The sequence below is a fragment of the Gastrolobium bilobum genome, unplaced genomic scaffold (genome assembly GCF_033153095.1).
Source record: "Gastrolobium bilobum isolate Gb01-03AN ecotype WA unplaced genomic scaffold, APGP_CSIRO_Gbil_v1 utg5726, whole genome shotgun sequence".
NCBI lineage: Eukaryota > Viridiplantae > Streptophyta > Magnoliopsida > Fabales > Fabaceae > Gastrolobium > Gastrolobium bilobum.
This window is the reverse complement of record NW_026896804.1, coordinates 923041-943189: the sequence shown is the minus strand read 5'-3', so window position 1 is coordinate 943189 and position 20149 is coordinate 923041. Positions and strand designations below refer to the sequence as shown.

Genomic DNA, 20149 nt, shown 5'->3' with positions numbered 1-20149 from the left:
TATGTTAGTCCTTATGTCAACTCCCAAATATGTAGAGTGACCTTTTTCTTGTACTTTCAGGGACCAATTTGATCTTTTTTTATTGCCAGGGACTGAAAAGGACTTTGTAGATATTGTCAGGGACTAAAAAGGGTGTTTACTCTAAATAAATAAATAATTGGGGGTTGTGTATCAAAAAAATAAAAATAAATAATTGGGAAGCATGGACCACGAGAACGAGAATGATGCATGGCCCGCGCGCACTGTAACGGCACATGGTTTAATTATTGTTATTACAACTTTACAAGGAAATTATTACAAGGAAATTATCGTAGCATGTGCATGGACTATATGGCCCTTGCCCTTCAACAATGAATGTAGCAGCATATTAATTCGTTGAGAACTTGAGATTCCCTCTTTTCTGTTGTTTGACATCGATTGATTTTCATTCCTTAAATTAACAAGACACTGCGTATAACAAATATCCTTACAATAATCACTTCCACCTTTAGCTCATTTTCAGAGCAGGTTACAAGTACTTCTTAACACATGTTTGTCCTACTGAATACAAATTATAAGGGATAACTTTGATTTTTGTATTTTATTTTTGAAAGGAGTTTAGATATCTCTATTTCTAACTTAGTGTGGACTCCAAATTAGTATCGTAGTCTGTTCCAAAAGCAAAAGATACGAATGTTACTTGGAGTATTGTCATACAAAAATGGCAAGTCGTGGTAAATAAAGGGAAAGCAAAGGTTAAAGAGAGAAAAGGGTGTACTTTGTATTTTGTCGCGCTCACGATGTCTGCATTTACAGCTGAAGCACCTGGTTGACACACCATACCATACCAGAGAGCCTTTGGTGTTGGTAGGTTCTTCCTTGTTTATATATATATACACATAAACATACCAAGTTCGCAAGACTTCCACGTGACCCTCTCTTCTCTTTTCTTTTTACAAGAGAGGCCTTGTTTTCGTTGTTTTGATTAGGATCGTTTGGAACCGCTTAACAGAAATGGCAAAGAATGTGGGGATTCTCGCTATTGACATCTACTTCCCTCCCACATGCGTTCAACAGGTGACTACATCACTATCATTCTCACTCTCTTTTTTTCCCTTTTTTTTTTTTTTTCTCGCTTGTTTGCTCATTTGAGTTTTCTGTTTAACGTTTTCATTATCCGAGGAATGGAAAAGCAGTGACGATAATCAAGTTTCTTCATCGCTAATCAGTGTTGGTTGAGTTTTACAAAGGAGAATAATCATCACATAATCTGAGTTTACTACCTGAAAGGACTCATGGGTATTTCGTTTTCGGTTATGCGTTAGTGTTGCATAGTTGAAGATTCGAGAACAATAAAATTGTTCCAAGATGCTTAAGCTAACTACATAATAAGCGTGTAGTTTGGCATAGATTTTAGGACTGGGGTACTGTAGCTGGAACTGGATCAAATCGAGATTGCTGAATAACGGTTTTCTTAGATGTATTCAATCGATTTTCGTAACCATGCGATCAATTTTTGTGGAAAGTGATGCTGGATTTGTTTTTCATTTTCACCTTTTGTAGGATAAGTTCTCAAGTGAAAGGAACTATCCCATAACAATAAGTACGAAAAATGCTCCTCGAAATTAACACTGGACGAGAACAAATGTTCCATATCTTGGTGTGAGTCTAACATGCCCTGTTTTCTAAGGGGAAAAAACAGAAGGTTAAATCATAGGCCGAAAAACCAATAAAGCACGTAACATATCTTGTGGATTATCCCATGGTTCTTTTCTTCTAAGCTATGCCTTTTTCTTTTCTTTTTTCTTTTTTTCATTTTCTTGACATATGCTTACATACAGGAAGCATTGGAGGCTCATGATGGTGCCAGTAAAGGGAAATATACCATTGGACTTGGACAAGATTGCATGTCTTTCTGTACCGAGTTAGAAGATGTCATCTCAATGAGGTTTCTACTTTGGTTTTGATAGTCTCTGCTTCTGTAATTTGGTTGTACTATGATACGCCATTCTGTCTGGAGTTGTATTGCAGTTAGTAGCCCTTCTTCTGAGTTATCCTTGACTCCTTGTCATTTATTGATTAGAATATCATAACTCATAAGAATTTGTAAATGCTAAGGTAAGTTTTACAACTTACAAGCTTTACATAAGGAACATGTAAATTAGGGATCTGGGAATACCACCCATGATAATGATTCAGCTCAGCCAAAGTTTTCTAGGATGCATGGAATAATATTCTATGGGGGTGAGCCTAGAGTAATGGTAAAGTTGTATGGTAAAGTTGTTCCTTTGTGACTAAAAGGTCACACATTCCAATTCAAAAAATAGTCATTTTGCTAAAAAATGCAAGGATAAGGTTGTGTAAAGGATTTTCTCATCCATGCCTTTGCAAGTTTGGATGTCATGGAGAGTTGTATCATGAAATAACCTGACTTATCTTGATGTCATCGTGAACCATTTAAAACCATGTGAAGGTGATTAGTCTTTTGCATTATGCACAAGAAATATTTTCATTTTTAAATTAAAATAAATCTTTTAATCTCTTGGGATCTTTTAGTCTTAATGTAGTTTTTTTTGCTTTACCTGTCTTTTGTGACACTAGACATACTGTTTGAAGCCATCTTAATATATATTACACTCAGGTTGTGCTTTCTGTGTGTTTAATGTTCAATTGGACTTCGATGCTGAAGATTTATCTTCAATCTTATAACTAATCATCTTTTCTAGTCTCATCTCTTGAAGACTAATTATTGCATCTTCAGTTTGACTGTGGTTACTTCACTTCTTGAGAAGTATGGGATTGATCCTAAACAAATTGGTCGTCTGGAAGTAGGCAGCGAGACTGTGATAGACAAAAGCAAATCCATCAAGACATTCCTGATGCAGATCTTTGAGGTATCCTTTCTGTGTCTAACCACATGGATATTGGATATATGATTCTACTTGTCGAAGTGAAGTGGCTTTCTTCATCTGCTTGTAGTTTAAATTCCAATTTAAACACATCTCATTGTAGTTTAAATACCTGTTTACTTAGTTATTCAACCTTACTTTAAATTTGTAGAAAATCAGAATCCAAACATGTTTCCGTTTTTATTTCCTATTAATTAGGATTGATTAGGATTGATTGTGATTGATTAGAATTGATTGTGATTAGGATTGATTAATCATCGCTTAGTCATTCTTAGCGATTCTTTCTTGTATAAATACTCACTCATGTAAATTATTCAAAATAAATATATACAGAAACTTCTTTTCAATATGGTATCAAGAGCGGGTTCGTTCCTACCCTAATTCAAATCTGAAATAACCATCCAAACACTTCCATCACCGTCAAACACCTCCTAAACACCTCCTTGAATCTGTCCAACACAGAAACCTAGTCTACTGATCTCCGATCAAGAAAGTGAGGTGACCATTCGACTCAGAAGGATCCGACGAGTCGACCGCCGCTGGACCCATCGCCGTCAACCGCCGCACGCGCCGTCACACGCGCGGCCAGTTTCCGGCGCGTGAGCTCCACGCGCCGCCTTCCCAACGTCTTTTTCCGCCGCGACTTGCACAGACCTTCTCGCCGGCTTCTCCCCTTCCTGTTCCAGAGGTCAGATCAAAAATTTACAAAACTTGATTTTTCATCAACGGTCAACCCTTCTCTTTCTATTCATGGCTTCCTCAAAACACTCTTCCTCTTACTCTAATGGTGTCTTTCTTAGCAAGACTAAGTTTGAACAACTTCAGAGACTTTTGACTCAACCTCCTAAGGCCACTAGTCATGTGGTCCAGCAAGGTACAACTTTCCATGTTGATAGTCAAAATCATTGGATCCTTGATTCTGGAGCCTCTGATCATATGACAGGTAATCTTGGCTTGTTTTGTTCATACACTCCATATTCTGAACCTTCTCGGGTCAAGATCGCCGATGGCAGTTTTTCCCAGATTGCGGGACACGGAACCATTAAACTTTCTGAGCTGATTACTTTGACATCAGTTCTTTATGTTCCTTCTCTGACTTGTAATCTCATTTCTATTAGCAAGCTCACCTCTGAGTTGCATTGCTTTGCTAAATTCTTTCCACATGGTTGTGTTTTTCAGGAACAGGACTCGGAGAGGATGATTGGCAGTGCTAGAGAGGATGGTGGACTTTACTACTTTGAGGAGGATGTGACTCATGAAGCTGTTTTCGTAGAAAAAAATTCTATGTTTCCTTTTGATTCATGTAATGATGTTATGATGTGGCATCGTAGGCTAGGCCATCCAAATTTTATTTATCTTCAGAAGTTGTTGCCAAACTTATTTATTCATAAAAGTCCAAGTTTGTTTTCTTGTGATATTTGTCAACTTGCCAAGCATACTCGTGCTCATTATCCTTCTAAAGTTCACCATGACTCTTTCCCATTTTCCTTAATTCATAGTGACATATGGGGTCCAGCCCGTGTTAAAAATATTTCAGGTACTCGATGGTTCATTACCTTCATTGATGACCATTCTCGAGTCTGTTGGGTGTATCTTCTAAAGGATAAGTTCGATGCTGCATCCGTGTTTAAAAAATTTCATGCCATGGTTCAAACCCAATTCCAAGTTGCTATACAAATTCTTCGTACAGATAATGGCAAAGAGTATTTTAACTCTATTCTTGGAGAATATCTTTCCCAACATGGCATCCTTCACCAAAGCTCGTGTCCTGACACACCCCAACAAAACGGAGTTGCGGAAAGAAAAAACCGACATCTCCTTGAAGTTGCTCGGGCTCTTATGTTTACCACGAGTGTTCCTAAATATCTTTGGGGAGAGGCAGTTCTCACTGCCTCGTATCTGATAAATCGAATGCCATCTCGCATTCTGAAATTTCAGTCTCCTCTTTCTAGTCTTGTTCGTATCTTCCCTTCCTTCCGAGGTGTCTCTTCCTTACCTCTCAAGTTATTTGGTTGCGTTGCATTTGTCCATATTCCCTCCCATCAACGGTCTAAGCTTGATCCTAAGTCTCTCCAGTGTGTCTTTATTGGTTATTCTCCTACTCAACGTGGCTATAAATGTTATTCACCCTCTCTTCGTAAGGTCTTTGTCTCTATGGATGTCACTTTTTCTGAAAATGACCCTTTCTTCCCCTCGACTTCTCTTCAGGGGGAGATAGGAGTAGATGAAGATCAGTCATGGGAACCTACTGATGCCACGGTATTACCTCTAATTTTGGAAACAGGGGGAGCTACAGAATCCTCACCATCAGGAGCCTCCTCAAAATGGGGACAAGTTTATAGCAGGCGAAAGCCTCCTCAAAGTGTGAATAACCCAGAGCCTCTACACTGCCAGGATTCTGAACCATGTTCTAGTTCCAGCACCCTAATACTTGAGTGTCATGGTGAAAATGATCTACACTTGCCCATTGCTCTCAGAAAAGGTACTCGATCTTGTACTACTCATCCTATTTCTAATCATATTTCATATGGAAAGTTGTCCCCAGGGTTTCGTGCTTTCAATACTATGTTGGATAGTACAAAGATACCGAGAAATATACATGAGGCTCTCAATGATCAAAAATGGAGGGATGCTGTCTTTGAAGAAATGAATGCTTTAAAAAGAAATGGAACTTGGGAGATAGTGACCCTACCCAAAGGAAAACAGGTAGTAGGATGCAAATGGGTGTTTACAATAAAATTCAATGCAGATAATAGCATCAACAGATACAAGGCAAGATTGGTTGCAAAGGGTTTCACTCAGACTCATGGGATAGATTATCATGAGACTTTTGCTCCGGTTGCTAAAGTCAATACCATCCGAGTTCTCTTATCTCTTGCTGCCAATCTAAATTGGCCTCTGCAACAGTTAGATGTGAAGAATGCATTCCTAAATGGTGACTTACATGAAGAAGTCTATATGGATCCTCCACCTGGTTTTGAAAAGGGAAATGGATCAGTGTGTAAACTAAAAAAGTCTCTATATGGATTGAAACAGTCTCCCAGAGAATGGTTCGACAAATTCACACAAGCAGTCAAAAGAAGAGGCTTCATTCAAGCACAGACTGATCATACTCTCTTCCACAAACACTCTAAGGATGGTAAAATTGCTATTCTTATTGTATACGTAGATGATATAATTCTTACAGGTGATGATATTGAGGAATTGAACACCTTGAAGAAATTTCTAGCAGCTCAATTCGAACTCAAAGACCTTGGCACTCTCAAATATTTCCTTGGTATGGAAGTTGCTAGAAGCAAAACAGGCATCACTCTAACACAAAAAAAATATGTTCTAGATCTTTTGTTGGAAACAGGAATGTTAGGGTGTAAACCTGCTGAGACACATGTGGAACCTAATACCAAGTTAGGTATTGAAGATGGGAATGAGGTGGATAAAGAACAATATCAGCGATTGGTTGGTAAACTAATCTACTTATCTCATACGCGTCCTGACATTGCCTTTGCGGTGAGTATGATTAGTCAATTCATGCACTCACCCAAGGAGAAGCATCTTAGTTCAGTCTATAGGGTGCTTAGATACCTCAAGAATACTCCAGGAAGAGGATTATTCTTTAAAAAGGGGTATAAAAGGACAATTGAAATCTACACTGATGCAGATTGGGCAGGCTCATCAGTAGACAGGAGATCTACCTCAGGCTATTGCACCTATGTGTGGGGAAATCTTGTTACTTGGAGAAGCAAAAAAGCAAACAGTGGTTGCAAGAAGTAGTGCTGAAGCAGAATTTCGAGCTTTATCTCATGGAGTTTGTGAAGGAATCTGGTTGAGAAGACTTCTTCAAGAGTTGAAGATTTCATATTCCCTACCAATAAAACTATATTGTGACAACAAGGCAGCTGTTAGCATTGCTCAAAATCCTGTGCATCATGATCGAACAAAGCACGTGGAAGTTGATCGTCACTTCATCAAAGAAAAATTAGATGATGGAAGTGTGCATTTGATATATGTTCCAACCAAAGAGCAAACGGCAGATATCCTTACCAAGGGCCTACACCGTCCAGCATTCGAAGACTTGATTGGCAAGTTGGGAATGATCAATATTTACCTCCCAACTTGAGGGGGAGTGTAGAAAATCAGAATCCAAATATGTTTCCGTTTTTATTTCCTATTAATTAGGATTGATTATGATTGATTAGGATTGATTGTGATTGATTAGAATTGATTGTGATTAGGATTGATTAGTCATCGCTTAGTCATTCTTAGCGATTCTTTCTTGTATAAATACTCACTCATGTAAATTATTCAAAACAAATATATACAGAAACTTCTTTTCAATAAAATTATTTAATCTTGGATTGGAAGCTCTTGAGCAGTCAATGTTGGGTATATCAAACAGAGCACACAGCTAAAGGGGCTTCCAGCTAGCTGTGCTCTTTTCATCCTGAGTCTATAACCAGTGTAAATGGGTCAGGCATATATATATATATAGGCAAATATACCGGGCCTATAGCATATTATTTATTTTATTTAAAATAAATAAAATTATTATTTTAATAAATTTGAATAATAAAGTAATATTATTTAATTATTGAATGTCTAATAGGCTTAAACAGGTTAATAGCCTTAGGCCAAGACTTTTGTTTTTAAAATATAGGTCAGATCAGACTTATAAAATGTGTCTATAAAAGGCTAATTAATCAGGCTAGGCCGAAAATATTTTATACAGGCCTGGCTTATTTAAGCCAAAGCCCAGTCCAACCCGGCCCATTTAGATCCCTACTGACAGGTGACCGTCTTCATGTATAGTCATTAAGTAATGTTTCATTGTCTTATATATTATAGGATGTCCGTAATGTTAATAATCAGGTTGGGTTGGTTCTATTATTTTATGATTTTCTTGACCAAATAATATATTTCCATAGCTTTCTAATACAATTTTCGTTTATTTGTCTGAAATAAACAGAAATATGGAAACACTGACATTGAGGGTGTTGATTCAACTAATGCATGCTATGGAGGAACTGCTGCTTTGTTCAATTGTGTCAATTGGGTGGAGAGCAATTCTTGGGATGGACGCTATGGACTTGTTGTCTGCACTGACAGTGCAGTAAGATCATATCTTAATCATTCATGTTGCCTTTGGACTATATTCAGTAATAATGAACATGCTTTCCACTCTCTTATATGCAATTCGAAGATCACAGCTAGTTCTGAACTCAAACTTATATGTCCTAGATTCTGTCATAATGTTGGGGGTTAATCTCAAGCATGTGTAATGGATGTTTCCTTTCAGGTGTATGCTGAAGGACCTGCTCGGCCTACTGGAGGAGCTGCTGCTATTGCCATGCTAATTGGTCCTGATGCTCCCATTTCTTTTGAAAGCAAATTGAGGGCAAGTCATATGTCTCATGTTTATGATTTTTACAAGCCTAATCTTGCTAGTGAATATCCGGTAAGCTTTTCAATCCCTTTTCATTTCTGTCAGAACATTTGACTTTTGGGATCATTTAGTTTGAAAAATAACTTCCAATTGTTTTTCCCATGTGATGATCAAAGCAACTGTGCAACTTTATTTTGATCTGAATATGCTTGAAGGATAGCGTTTGACTGTTCATGTCTATTCTTTACTTTTTAATCATAAGCCACTGATATCATTTCAGGATTCCAACTGCAATAAATCCACATACTTTTTGTGTTGTAGGTTGTTGATGGGAAACTTTCACAAACTTGTTACCTCATGGCTCTTGATTCTTGCTATAAAAACTTCAGTCACAAGTAAGTTCCTAAGGTTAATTTTAGTTACTAGGAAGATGTTTTATAAATAATAACTAGGGTTAAGAAAACCAGACCAGTAAAATCTGGACCCATTCGAAGTGGTCAGAGTCACAGATCAACTGGTTGAACGAGTCAGCTCAAATAACTCAACAAAAATATGGGTTTACGCGGCATTTTGCTTGGTCGATGAAAAATATTTGTATTAAATACTGGCCAAGTAGTGAACCATATTTACTTTTGCAGATATGAGAAACTCGAGGGAAAACAATTTTCTCTTTCTGATGCTGAGTCCTTTGTATTTCACTCTCCTTATAACAAGGTAGTTTAGACTTTTTAAGATTTATTATTTCATATCCTAACTCCTTATGACACTTCATAAATACCCCTGTAACACGTTGTATATTACTGTCGTCGATGTATCTACATTAATTGATATGTATATTTATATTTCTTTAGTATCTGTGTGTCTGTTCGTATATTTCTTTTAATACTTCCAGCTTCTGCAGCTTGTACAGAAAAGTTTTGCACGTTTGCTGTTCAATGACTTCTTGAGGAATCCCAGGTCCTCATCATTTCTCCATCCTCTGGAAAACTTGTTTAATTTTTATTCAGTTAATGCATGGGTTTTTTAAAATTGATTATAATTGCAGCTCTGTGGATGAGATTACCAAAGAAAAGTTGGGACCTTTTACAACTTTATCTGGTGATGAGAGCTACCAAAGCCGGGATCTTGAAAAGGTCTGAGCCTATTTCTTAAAAACAATAACCATTTTGTTTAGATATTGACTACTTTTCCTTTTACCTTGGGGTTGGAATTTGGATAGCAAAATAAACTGCGATGAAATTTTTTGCTGACAATGTGCAATATAATTGATTTGTAGGCATCCCAGCAAGTTGCAAAGGCTCTATATGATGAGAAGGTACAACCAACTACTGTGATACCAAAGCAAATTGGCAATATATACACTGCGTCTCTCTATGCTGCTTTTGCATCCCTTATTCACAACAAACATAGCACTTTGGTAAATGTTTCTGACCACTCTGACAAATATAAACTTCCTCACAACACGTTTCGTCCTGTCTAATAAATATTTACAATTTACAATTTTCAGGCAGGTAAGAGGGTGATATTATTCTCATACGGAAGTGGCTTAACTGCCACAATGTTTTCTTTGCAATTACGTGATGGTCAACATCCATTTAGCTTGTCAAACATTGCTCGAGTGATGGATGTTACTGGAAAATTGAAGTCAAGGCATGAGGTATTGATCTATAAACGTCTAGTCAAATATGGAAGTAATCCACATGTGCTCTTCAGGTTGAATATTAAATTGAAAATAACGGAACCAAAAACATAAGAATGCATCTCTTTTGACAAATATTTGACTGACGACTGATAAGTTTCCAAGTGGACAGAGATACATATTGGATTTTGAAAAAAATTCTTTTTTCTATTTCCTTTTAGTTGTGTCCTAGAACTTGGTTTGTGGATTAAAACTTTAAAAGTCAACGTGAGAATAAATGGTTGAGAGTAAATGGTTGAAGTGGATCAGTCCTTCGTTCTGACTATTGTTGTAATGTGTAATCAGATGCCGGAAACAGAATCATATGTTGCGCTATAAAATTGAATAGACTTTTGATGAGTAGAATTTTTTTTATGCAGTTTCCTCCGGAGAAGTTTATTGAAACCCTGAAGCTAATGGAACATAGGTATGGTGCCAAGGAGTTTGTGACAAGCAAGGACAGTAGCCTTTTATCTCCGGGCACATTCTATCTCACTGAAGTTGACTCTATGTATCGGAGATTCTATGCAAAGAAAACTAGAGAAAGCAGTTTGACTCCCACAGACAATGGTTTGATTGCCAATGGTCACTGATGTTTAGCATATACAACGTGCAATAAATGGAAATCTACGTCGCTTAGAATGAAGAAGGGTATTCTTGTTTGCATTAGTTCTGTAGGAGAAGGCAAATGGTTTCTGCTGTGGCAAGTGTTGTCGGTTCAAATATTTTATTTTACCCTTTTAAGATGTGGTTAATTTGAAGTCCAAAATTTATATTTTTATTGCATTTTAATTAATATAAATTAGTCTTCGAAAAGAAGCTTTAAAAAATTATATTATAAATTCTATTTCTAAAGATTATCCAAAATGATATATTTTCAGCATATAACCTTTTACAATCAATTTTATTATCGTTAGATTAAAATTAAATCAATGGCTCTGACTTAATATTATTTTGTAATCGTTGATTTGATTTTGATCCAATAGTAATAAAAATAATTGTAAAAAGTTTTAAGAAAAAATATGTCGTAAGTATTATATATATATATATATATATATATATATATATATATATATATTGATTAATGTTTTTTTTAAATTAGTTAACAGATTCATAACACTTTTTTAGAACACAAGTTTTTGGCTTAAAAAATGAATTATTAATGTAATTTATCTGTGTTCAACAATGAGATTTCAGGTATGGAAGAAACTTTTTGTTATATGATATATATGCTTCCAATTCGACGGGGGTTTTTTGTTTGGCGGGGATGATGTGGATATATTGAGATCTTAGGCTAGACTAAACGTTATGGGCTGGAGCGTCCTCTCATAATCAATTAATAATCAATTAATACTGTCCTGACAGGATGTATTTACTCTAGTCCCAATTTTCGATTTAAACTGAGCCTAAAATGAGATGCAGTGTATCTCTTCCTACATACATTTAGGTTCTAATGACTCTAGTGCGTAATTTCTGCACAAGCAAGACGTGTTGCTTTGCTTTCCATCATCCATACGTTTGAACAAACCAAGAAGCACTAGTTGTTGGATCATTAACTATCATTATAAAAAAAAAAATGATCACATGGCTCTAACTCAATACAAGAGAAACAGAGATGCAAGATTTATTATTCATTCACCATGTATTTATGACATTCCAACAAGACATAGAGCCAATACACATGAATGGAGAAGGACAACTGTAGCCAAAGCACAAAGCCTCCACACAAACTGAATTCAATAGTAGATGTAAAAAAAAATGGTAACTTGCATTACATCGTTCAAGCTAAAACCTTGTGATTAGGCTCGAACACATACTTAATGAGGGAGTCCTTGATAGACAATAGTTGAGGAAATTCTTTGTTTAATTTGGATGCATCAAGCTCATTGTTGCTTCTGGGAGCAACAATAACCTTAGCCTGCTCCTCAAGAGTGAAATTCTTCCAGGTAAAGTTGGGATCCACATATTCCCTATACATGTGTAAAATCTCATTGTGGCTGACGACTCCAGGGTTAGTGAAATTCCAGATCCCAGTGAGATTTCTCTTTGCCATCTCGATGGAAAGTGGAAGGAGTTCATCCAATATAGTCATTGAGTTCGGAATGTTGACAACCTTCTCATATCGAGTGATCTTGGTGATGAAATTACGCGGGTTTGACAAATCAGATGAGATTGGCATCCTAACTCGCAAGGTACACACATTCTCGTAGTTCTGGAGCAGATCTTCTACCTGTCAACATCATATAATAAATAAACAAACAAAATAAGGATCTAACTAAATGTATTGTAATGTAATTAGAGAGAGAGAGAGAGAGAGAGAGAGACCATGGCCTTGGTCTTGGAGTAGAAAGATCCAATGAAATTGGGGGTATCTTGTTCCTTGAATCCAATGCCGGATCCGACGGTGTGGGAAGAATCATACTCGAAGATACAGCCGGTGGCGTAGTTGATGAGGACAAGGCCCTTCTGGCGGCACACGTCAGCCAAGGTCAGAGTACCAACAACGTTGGTTCGGATGGTGTCAACCTTGTGAGATTCGCACCAGTCCACGTTGGGTCTACCTGTCACCCCAGCAGCGTTGAACACGTGGCTCGGCTTCACCTCCGCAATGTCGGCTTCCAATGAGGATCGGTTCTCCAAGCGGCCCTTGCCGTAAACATATTGGATGCCTTGGCCTTCGCACAGTTTCCCCAGCAGACCGCCAATCCACCCGGTCCGACCGTAGATCAGAAACTTCAGCTGCTTCTCGCCGCCATTAGCCGGTAAACCCATCAATCCCACCCAAATCAATCAATGTTTACAACGTTAATTGTTATGCTTGCCCTTTCTCCTCTGTTTCTCTATATATATATATAGGGAATGATGGACAGTGTTCCGGTTTTTTATTTTTTTATTTTTTTTTATTTTTTGAACAGCACGAACGCGACGGTGATTATAAAAATCCTTATACTTATACCAATTACCAAGATACAAACTACCTGCCTTCGATTCGAATTGAAAAATTAATTATATTATAAAAAAAAAACATTTCTCATATATTTATTTTTTATTTTTACTTTTTTTTTTTTTGTTAGGTGGAGCCGTCGAGGACGGAATCTTTCCGTGTAGTGTTTATGAAATTTTCACCTCACATTTCAACTAGGAAAAAAAATTACAAAAGCTATTTTTTTTGTTGGTACAATGAACAAATATATTATATATAATTTAAAAATTTTGGTTCAATTTATTTTAAGCTTAAATGGTGTGAATAAGATGTTTTATAAAAAATAATATACTCTACTTATAAAAATTGCTTAATTGCCACATTTTTTGTTTGATAAAGATTCTCATTCTGAGCCTCGGACATCACATCAACAATTTAACTCTATAAGGTGCAACACGGATCTGGATCCTCTCGTTAAAAGAAATAACATGATCATAGAATTATAATCATGTAAAAATGAATGTGATAAAAAAAAGGGAGAAAAAATATTGAAATGGGTAATTATAAAATTATAATAGTTGATTATCCTTGTATAATTGTAATTTTCTCAATTAATCATGTCATATTTTTTTTAATATGAAAAGATCCATTTCAATGTAACACTGTACGTATATAGAGTTTGATGTTGGTCCTTTTACAGGACATAAGTTATGTCATTTTAAAAGAGAGATAGACACAAAAAATAAAAATTATAGAGGAGAAAGTGAGTGATTTTTTTTAATTTAAATTTTAAATAAAAAATATTATTTTGTGTCTACTTCTTTCTTAAAATGCAATATTTTGTATAATTTAAAATGATAAACATTTTTCTCCATATATTTAAGGTTTTATATTTTCGCAGCAGATGCAGAAATTTTTTGCAGGTGAAATAAGAAAATTGGGCCACACACCATTTAAAAAAAAAAGAAAAAAAAAAAGAAATGACTTATTTTTGTCATGTAAGCAGGAGAAGTTACCTTTTAGGGGGTGTTTGGTATGCGGGATTCTTTAAGAACTTCGAGAAACTGAATTTTTTTAAATTTTAAATTTACAGATACTATCATACACTGAATGTAAAAATCATATTTTTGAAAATTGAAATTCCTAGTTAAAAAAAAAATTATCCTATACCAAACTCCCCCTTACATCAACATAACTGTCAGACTTAAAACTTGATGAATATACGTTACATGAAACGTGTTGGTAATATTTGTGGGTTCATATTTTCTTGTCAATGCTTTAATCGATCCAGAAATCGCCATGACGTCAGTGATGAAACAGAAAGAAAGGAAGCCAAGTCGTGCTCACATGGAAAATGGAAAGGAGAATAAAATTATAGATGGCATGTTCATGTTTCTGTAACCTATATGCCATGAGTCTTCTCAAATAACTATAATCTCGTTTTCAGGAGATTGGGATTTCTTATCAAGAGTGACCCACGTGCCAACAGAAACAAAAAAACAAAAAGACTTCCGATATATGTTGAAGGTACAACCTTTAACCCCATAGATAAGACTATGCTACCAAATACAAATAACTGATACAGGATTATTTCAACTTAACTAATAGTTTTTAGTCAGATAATTTTAGAAAAAAATATGTATCATTTTAAAGATGTAAAGTTATGTTATTTTAAATGAAAAAAAGATATAGATAAGGGAGAAGAGAGAGTGAACAAAAAATTAATAAAGGTACAGGTCCCTACCTCTTTATAATAGTGAAATGATATAAATTGTGTCATTTAAAAAGACAAACATTTTTCTCATAATAATTTTATGAGCTGCTTTTCCTGCTTTGTCTCGTTACCATAAAACAAATCAAGAGTGAACTCTTACCTTCTTAATGATAGATATTATGAGACAAAATTTACCTGGACATAAGTCTTGCATGCATGATGCTTTAATGCTAATTTTTACATTTTCTATTTGTAGTATGAAGAAGAAGAAAAAATGGATTCTAAGTTTATTAGAAATTATGTTTCAGGGATAAGAATGTAACCGATATAGACTTAGACTAAGTGGGATGAAGGGTTTAGTCTAATAATATAATCTAAACTCTTATAATTATTTTTATTATAGTTATATCAAAATCAAATCAACAATTCACATTTGATTATAAGTATATTCTATTTCAAATAAAAAATAAACACATTAATTACTCTATTTATTTTAAACTAATTTTTATTTTAAATGTTTTCATTTGCTTAAATTTCTTTGTTGTTTAAAAAAAATTAAGAATATTTATATTTTTAATTTTATCTTCATTTTTAATACCTAGGCTAAATTAAATGAGAAAATAATAATAGAATGGGAAAGTAATATAATCAAATGAAATCGTTTCTTTAAAATAAAAAATATTCAATAATCTTTTTAATCCTCAATTATGTAAAAATTTAAATAATAATAATTTTAAAATAAAAAGAGTAATATTTTCTTTTTTAATTTATTTTAATGACATATATTTATTTAATTATTAAAATATTATTTTTACTGTTTATTATCTATTTTATGCTATTAATATTATATAAAATAATAATAAAATTATGTTTAGAATTTCCTAAATCCTATTTAAAATATTAAAAATAAGAAAAAGAATGATTACCAAAAAAATAAAATAAGAAAAAGAACAAAATCCTAGTTAAGAGTAGAGCGTCGTTTTAGAACCGGTGGCAGCGACGGCGACAACCCATCTGCGAATTGATCTGTAATTCAATGCTATGTATTCCGTTCGCCACCAATCATTTTATCCTCTTGTTCTCTCTGTCTTCGCCATCATTTTTTTCGTTCATTACCATCAATTTTTCGACGCAACTCGACAAAAGGAAAGCTCTGCAGAATTAATCGCACCGAATTATTAAAAATATATTCTTATACACACAACCCACAAATTGATTGATTAATCAGTGGCTCACATTTTCACAATTGTCTTGGCTAGACAAATCATGATTGATTTATTGATGGGCATCTTAAATTTTAAAATAGATGTAAAATTAATTATCGTTTAAAATTTATATAAAAATATCGCTATGTGAAGCTAGAATTCCCAAGTTAAAACTGGACCGGACAACCTAAACTAGGAATCTAGGATCATCACAATTTTCACCTGAGCCCAACAGGCCCATTAGTGTGACGTACATAAACAAAATGTGTATTGGGAAGTTACTGATATTTTTCCTCCAATATCTCAATTAACATGAACGAGATGGTTTTAATTATTTATAGATAAATTAATTATCATTTTCCACTTTTCATCTTAATATACAGAGTTCGTTTGGATGAATTTTTTTAAAAAAAAAATTATGGGTTGCTTTTTTTATAATGGCTTTTTTAAAAGTTAAAGCTATTTTATACTTCGATAGAATTTATAAAAGTACTTTTAAATAAAAAAATTATTTGAATATTAAAATTAATAAGCACTTTTTTATATATAAAATTACTAAAAAAAAATTATTTAAGAAAAAAAACTCATCCAAATGCACTCATAATATTTTCATATCAGTAAAAAAATTATTATTAACAACTTTTCACATATCAAACTCTTTGCATGTTTATATGTTAAAAAAAAAAAACTGTTAATAATAAACAAAAACTGTATCTAACTTTTAATTAATAGGCACGCATTAAAAGACTGAAAAGAAGTCTCCTATATTTAATCTCACACTTGGTGGATCTCTTCCGCAAACATGACAATTATTTACGAGAGAAAAAACAAATTTATAAATTAAAATTACGGCTATGATTGTTTCATGTGCTAAAAACAAAACGACTCAAGCATTGAATTTAGTTGCCTCATTGGTATTCCTTATTATTATATTGATTTAAGGGTACGTTTAGTGTGGAAGATAATTTCTTTTATCGGGAAAAAAAATTTAGGGAGAATATGGCAGGATATTTTTATCTAGGGTAAGTTACAAAAAAGATGTTTGGTAAGCCAAAATTTTTGTCGGGAATGTTGAGTTATTTTTATAATGATATATTTGGTTGGTCGTGAAAAATGTGGAATGAAATTACAAAATTAGCCATCGTAATTAAAATTTATTTTAAACGTTCTTTTTATAATAGAGTGTCTCTGTTTTATTAAAGAAGGATTTTTATTAAACAAGATAACACATTTATTCAGGACATTTCTGTTACAAATTTTAAAAACAAGATCCTCACATGATAGGATAAGAAAAATACCACACTTTGAATGGTATTTTTTTTTTTTGCCAATGTCCAGTTGAAAAAAATATTCTTGGAAAATATTTTATACCAGTATTTTTTAATCTATCTCATGTCAAACATGGTAAACATTTTTTCCCCACCCCACTTTCCCAAGAATTCTACCAAAATCTTCATATCAAACGTCCTATAAGGGATATGATATTTTTCTCACCTTTTTTTCTTGTCTAGACCTACTCATCTTTAACACCCTTGAATCTTAATTTCAATAAGAAGAAAAAAGATAAAATAACATACCCCTTAATTTAAATTACTTTTGAAGAATGATATACTCAATAAGGAACCAAGTTTGTTTTATTGTCATGTCGATTAAACTAATTCGACTCAATTGTGTGAGCCCACTAACACTTTACATTTGGACTAACTCGTCCAACTCTGCCACGGGAAAAATTCATTCGTATTCAGAGAGGAAGAATCACGAACATCTTCACGAACATCTTCAACCATTAATTTTAGGGAAATAATACTCTCATGCCACATGAGATATTCTCATTTTCCTACACAAATTCATTTTCCGTGCCAAATAATTCTTCTTTTCTTTTTTAATATAAAATATGGGACCCACATTTAACTTCTCTCTACTTTTTTTCTCTCCTACAATCCTACAACATAAGAAAAGTTAAACCCTTAATTTTAAGGGAAAAAGAGTTTAAAACAAATTCCCTTTTTTCTTACGTTGCTTTTTTTAAAGCAACTGATTATAATTATATATTTTTAAAATTATATAATTATAATTTTAAAGCTATTTTTTTCCTTTTTTTTTCATAAGTTGTCTATTGATACGGAGAGAAATAATAATAATTTTCTGATTATAATATGTATTCCCGAAAATACATAATTATTGTTGGAAAGAATATCTTTAGGATATCTTTATTATTGTTAGAAAGAATATCTTTAGAATCTTTATTATTTAATTATAAAGATCTATTTTCCTATTTCATTAGGATTTAAGTTAGATATAAGTTAAGCTCATTAGTGTTTCTTTATATATTGTACTCTCCTGAATGAATTCAATATACAAATTTATTTCAATGTTCCTTTCGTCTTTTGTTATTTTATATGGTATCAGAGCCTCGTGTCCAGGGTTTAATTCTCATCGCCTCCTCACTTTCTCTTGTGGAATTTTCTTAGCACAGGTAGGTGGGCCTGTGCATTATTCACCCTTCAAGTCCAGTGGGCTCTCGTGTGAGGGAGCGTGTTAGAATATAATATAAACTATTAAAGAGACCGTGACCTAACAGCTTAAGCTTTTGGGTTGAATTGGTTCTTTACATGGTATCAAAACCTAACGAGAGGAATCCTTGTCCTCCTTTCCTTACTCTTTTTCATAATTTTAATATGGTAGTAAAGAGATATCACCCACCATGAGGGATTAACTTTTCCAACTTTTTCCTTTCTCTTTTTCTCTCTGCTTCTCTTAGTTTCTTCTTCTCATTCCTGCCTTTGCCACTGCAAGTGTTGTGCTCCGTCACCGTCAACGACCCAGCCACCGTAAAGCCCTCTGTTTGCTTTCATCACCATCAGCGTCGTTGTTGCCATCCGCGACCACCGTGCCAGTGTTCGCACGTCGTCTCCCTCTTGGTCTGCGGATTATTCGAGTTACATTGGCTCTGTCGGCTTGTATTCTAGTTGCAGCATTTATCTATGTTGTTTCCTGGTTCGCGGATTATTCCAGTTACACTGGCTCTGTCGACTCGTATCCCAGTTGCAGCAATGTATTTCCTAGCCCTTTTGGTTGATGTCTCTCTCCGTTGTTGCCTGGTCTGTGGATTATTCCAGTTAAAGTGGCTTTGTCGGCTTGTATCCCAGTTGCAACAATGTCTTTTCCAGCCCTTTAGGCTGATGTCTTTTCCACGTCTTTAGACTAATGTTCATTCCAGTTGATTTGTTGTCGATTTCTCCGATTTATGTTCCGAGAAGCTTCATTTTAGTCTTCTTTCTTCTCAAGATGAAGTGTCCCTTCATCTTAAAGGGGGAGTATTCGAGATATAGATAATATTTTTATTTTAGTTTGTTATTTTTCTTTAAGGTGAGTTGTAGAGTTGTTACAACCCCCGCTCGTTTATTTTGATGTTATGTTTCTTAGTCTTTATTTTTCAAGCTTGTTGCTTATGATCTATACGCTCGAGCTTGAGGGGGAGTGTTAGAAAGAATATCTTTAGGATAACTTTATTATTGTTGGAAAGAATATCTTAGAATATCTTTATTATTTATAAAGATCTATTTTCTTATTTCAATGTTACTCTTATCTCTTGTTATTTTACAATTATAATTGGTTGCTGCAAAAATATATATATATATATATATATATATATATATATATATATATATTAAGCAACATAAGAACTACATTTCTCTTAAAAAAAATGAAGAGAAATTTCAGAACTATTTTTTCGGTAGAATTTTTTTATTAAGTGGGAATATATATAGAAGAAAATTTCCTGCCACTTAAGTTTTACCTATGTCCGTACGTTATTTGACGTAATAGAGTTTCAACTTTCCATGTATAAGTTCCGATAAAATAAACCAATTAGATATTTGTAATGAAACATTATTAATTGAGTAATGAACTGACTTTGTATATTAATTTATTCAAATAAAAAAATTCCATTTTAAATTTATGGCCTAAAAGTTATAAAATTTAATGAAGAAATAAGTCCCAATGATCAAGTAACGCTACCCTTCATATTAATATTTCAAACTTTAAACATCGAATTTGCTTCCTTCAATTACTGTACCTAAAAAAAAAAAAAAAAAAATTGTAAGATGTTTTAAAAGAAATCTTTAAATAGCATAATGTATGTATCCAACAGTATAAATCTTGGAAGTTTTAGATTTAAAATGAAGAAACATACGAGTAAGATAAGATTTATGAAAGAATCGAAGATATGCTACTTCTATTTTAACCTCCAATCAAAAAATATTAATAAGGCACACGAAGTGTAAATGAGTTATAATTAATTACATCGATTCGACTCGATTATCGCCTCATGTTTCAATTATATATGATTTATAATTATG

At 33.9% G+C, this 20149-nt stretch overlaps 2 protein-coding genes across 2 annotated transcripts; one reads left to right on the top strand and one right to left on the bottom strand.

Annotated features, from left to right (window-relative positions):
• Positions 1-853: 853 nt before the first annotated feature.
• LOC133302108 (hydroxymethylglutaryl-CoA synthase-like) lies at positions 854-10730 on the top strand. Its single transcript, XM_061501849.1, has 12 exons — positions 854-1056; positions 1821-1927; positions 2741-2873; positions 7852-7995; positions 8182-8340; positions 8590-8663; positions 8907-8982; positions 9170-9225; positions 9314-9401; positions 9545-9685; positions 9776-9925; positions 10327-10730. The coding sequence occupies exons 1-12, from the start codon at positions 994-996 to the stop codon at positions 10537-10539; spliced, it is 1404 nt and encodes a 467-aa protein (XP_061357833.1). The 5' UTR covers positions 854-993; the 3' UTR covers positions 10540-10730.
• Positions 10731-11605: 875 nt separating this feature from the next.
• Positions 11606-12739, bottom strand: LOC133302148 (bifunctional dTDP-4-dehydrorhamnose 3,5-epimerase/dTDP-4-dehydrorhamnose reductase). The gene is made up of 2 exons (XM_061501898.1): positions 12272-12739; positions 11606-12176 (listed from the first exon to the last, which is right to left on the bottom strand). The coding sequence occupies exons 1-2, from the start codon at positions 12716-12718 to the stop codon at positions 11727-11729; spliced, it is 897 nt and encodes a 298-aa protein (XP_061357882.1). The 5' UTR covers positions 12719-12739; the 3' UTR covers positions 11606-11726.
• Between the last annotated feature and the right edge of the window lie 7410 nt (positions 12740-20149).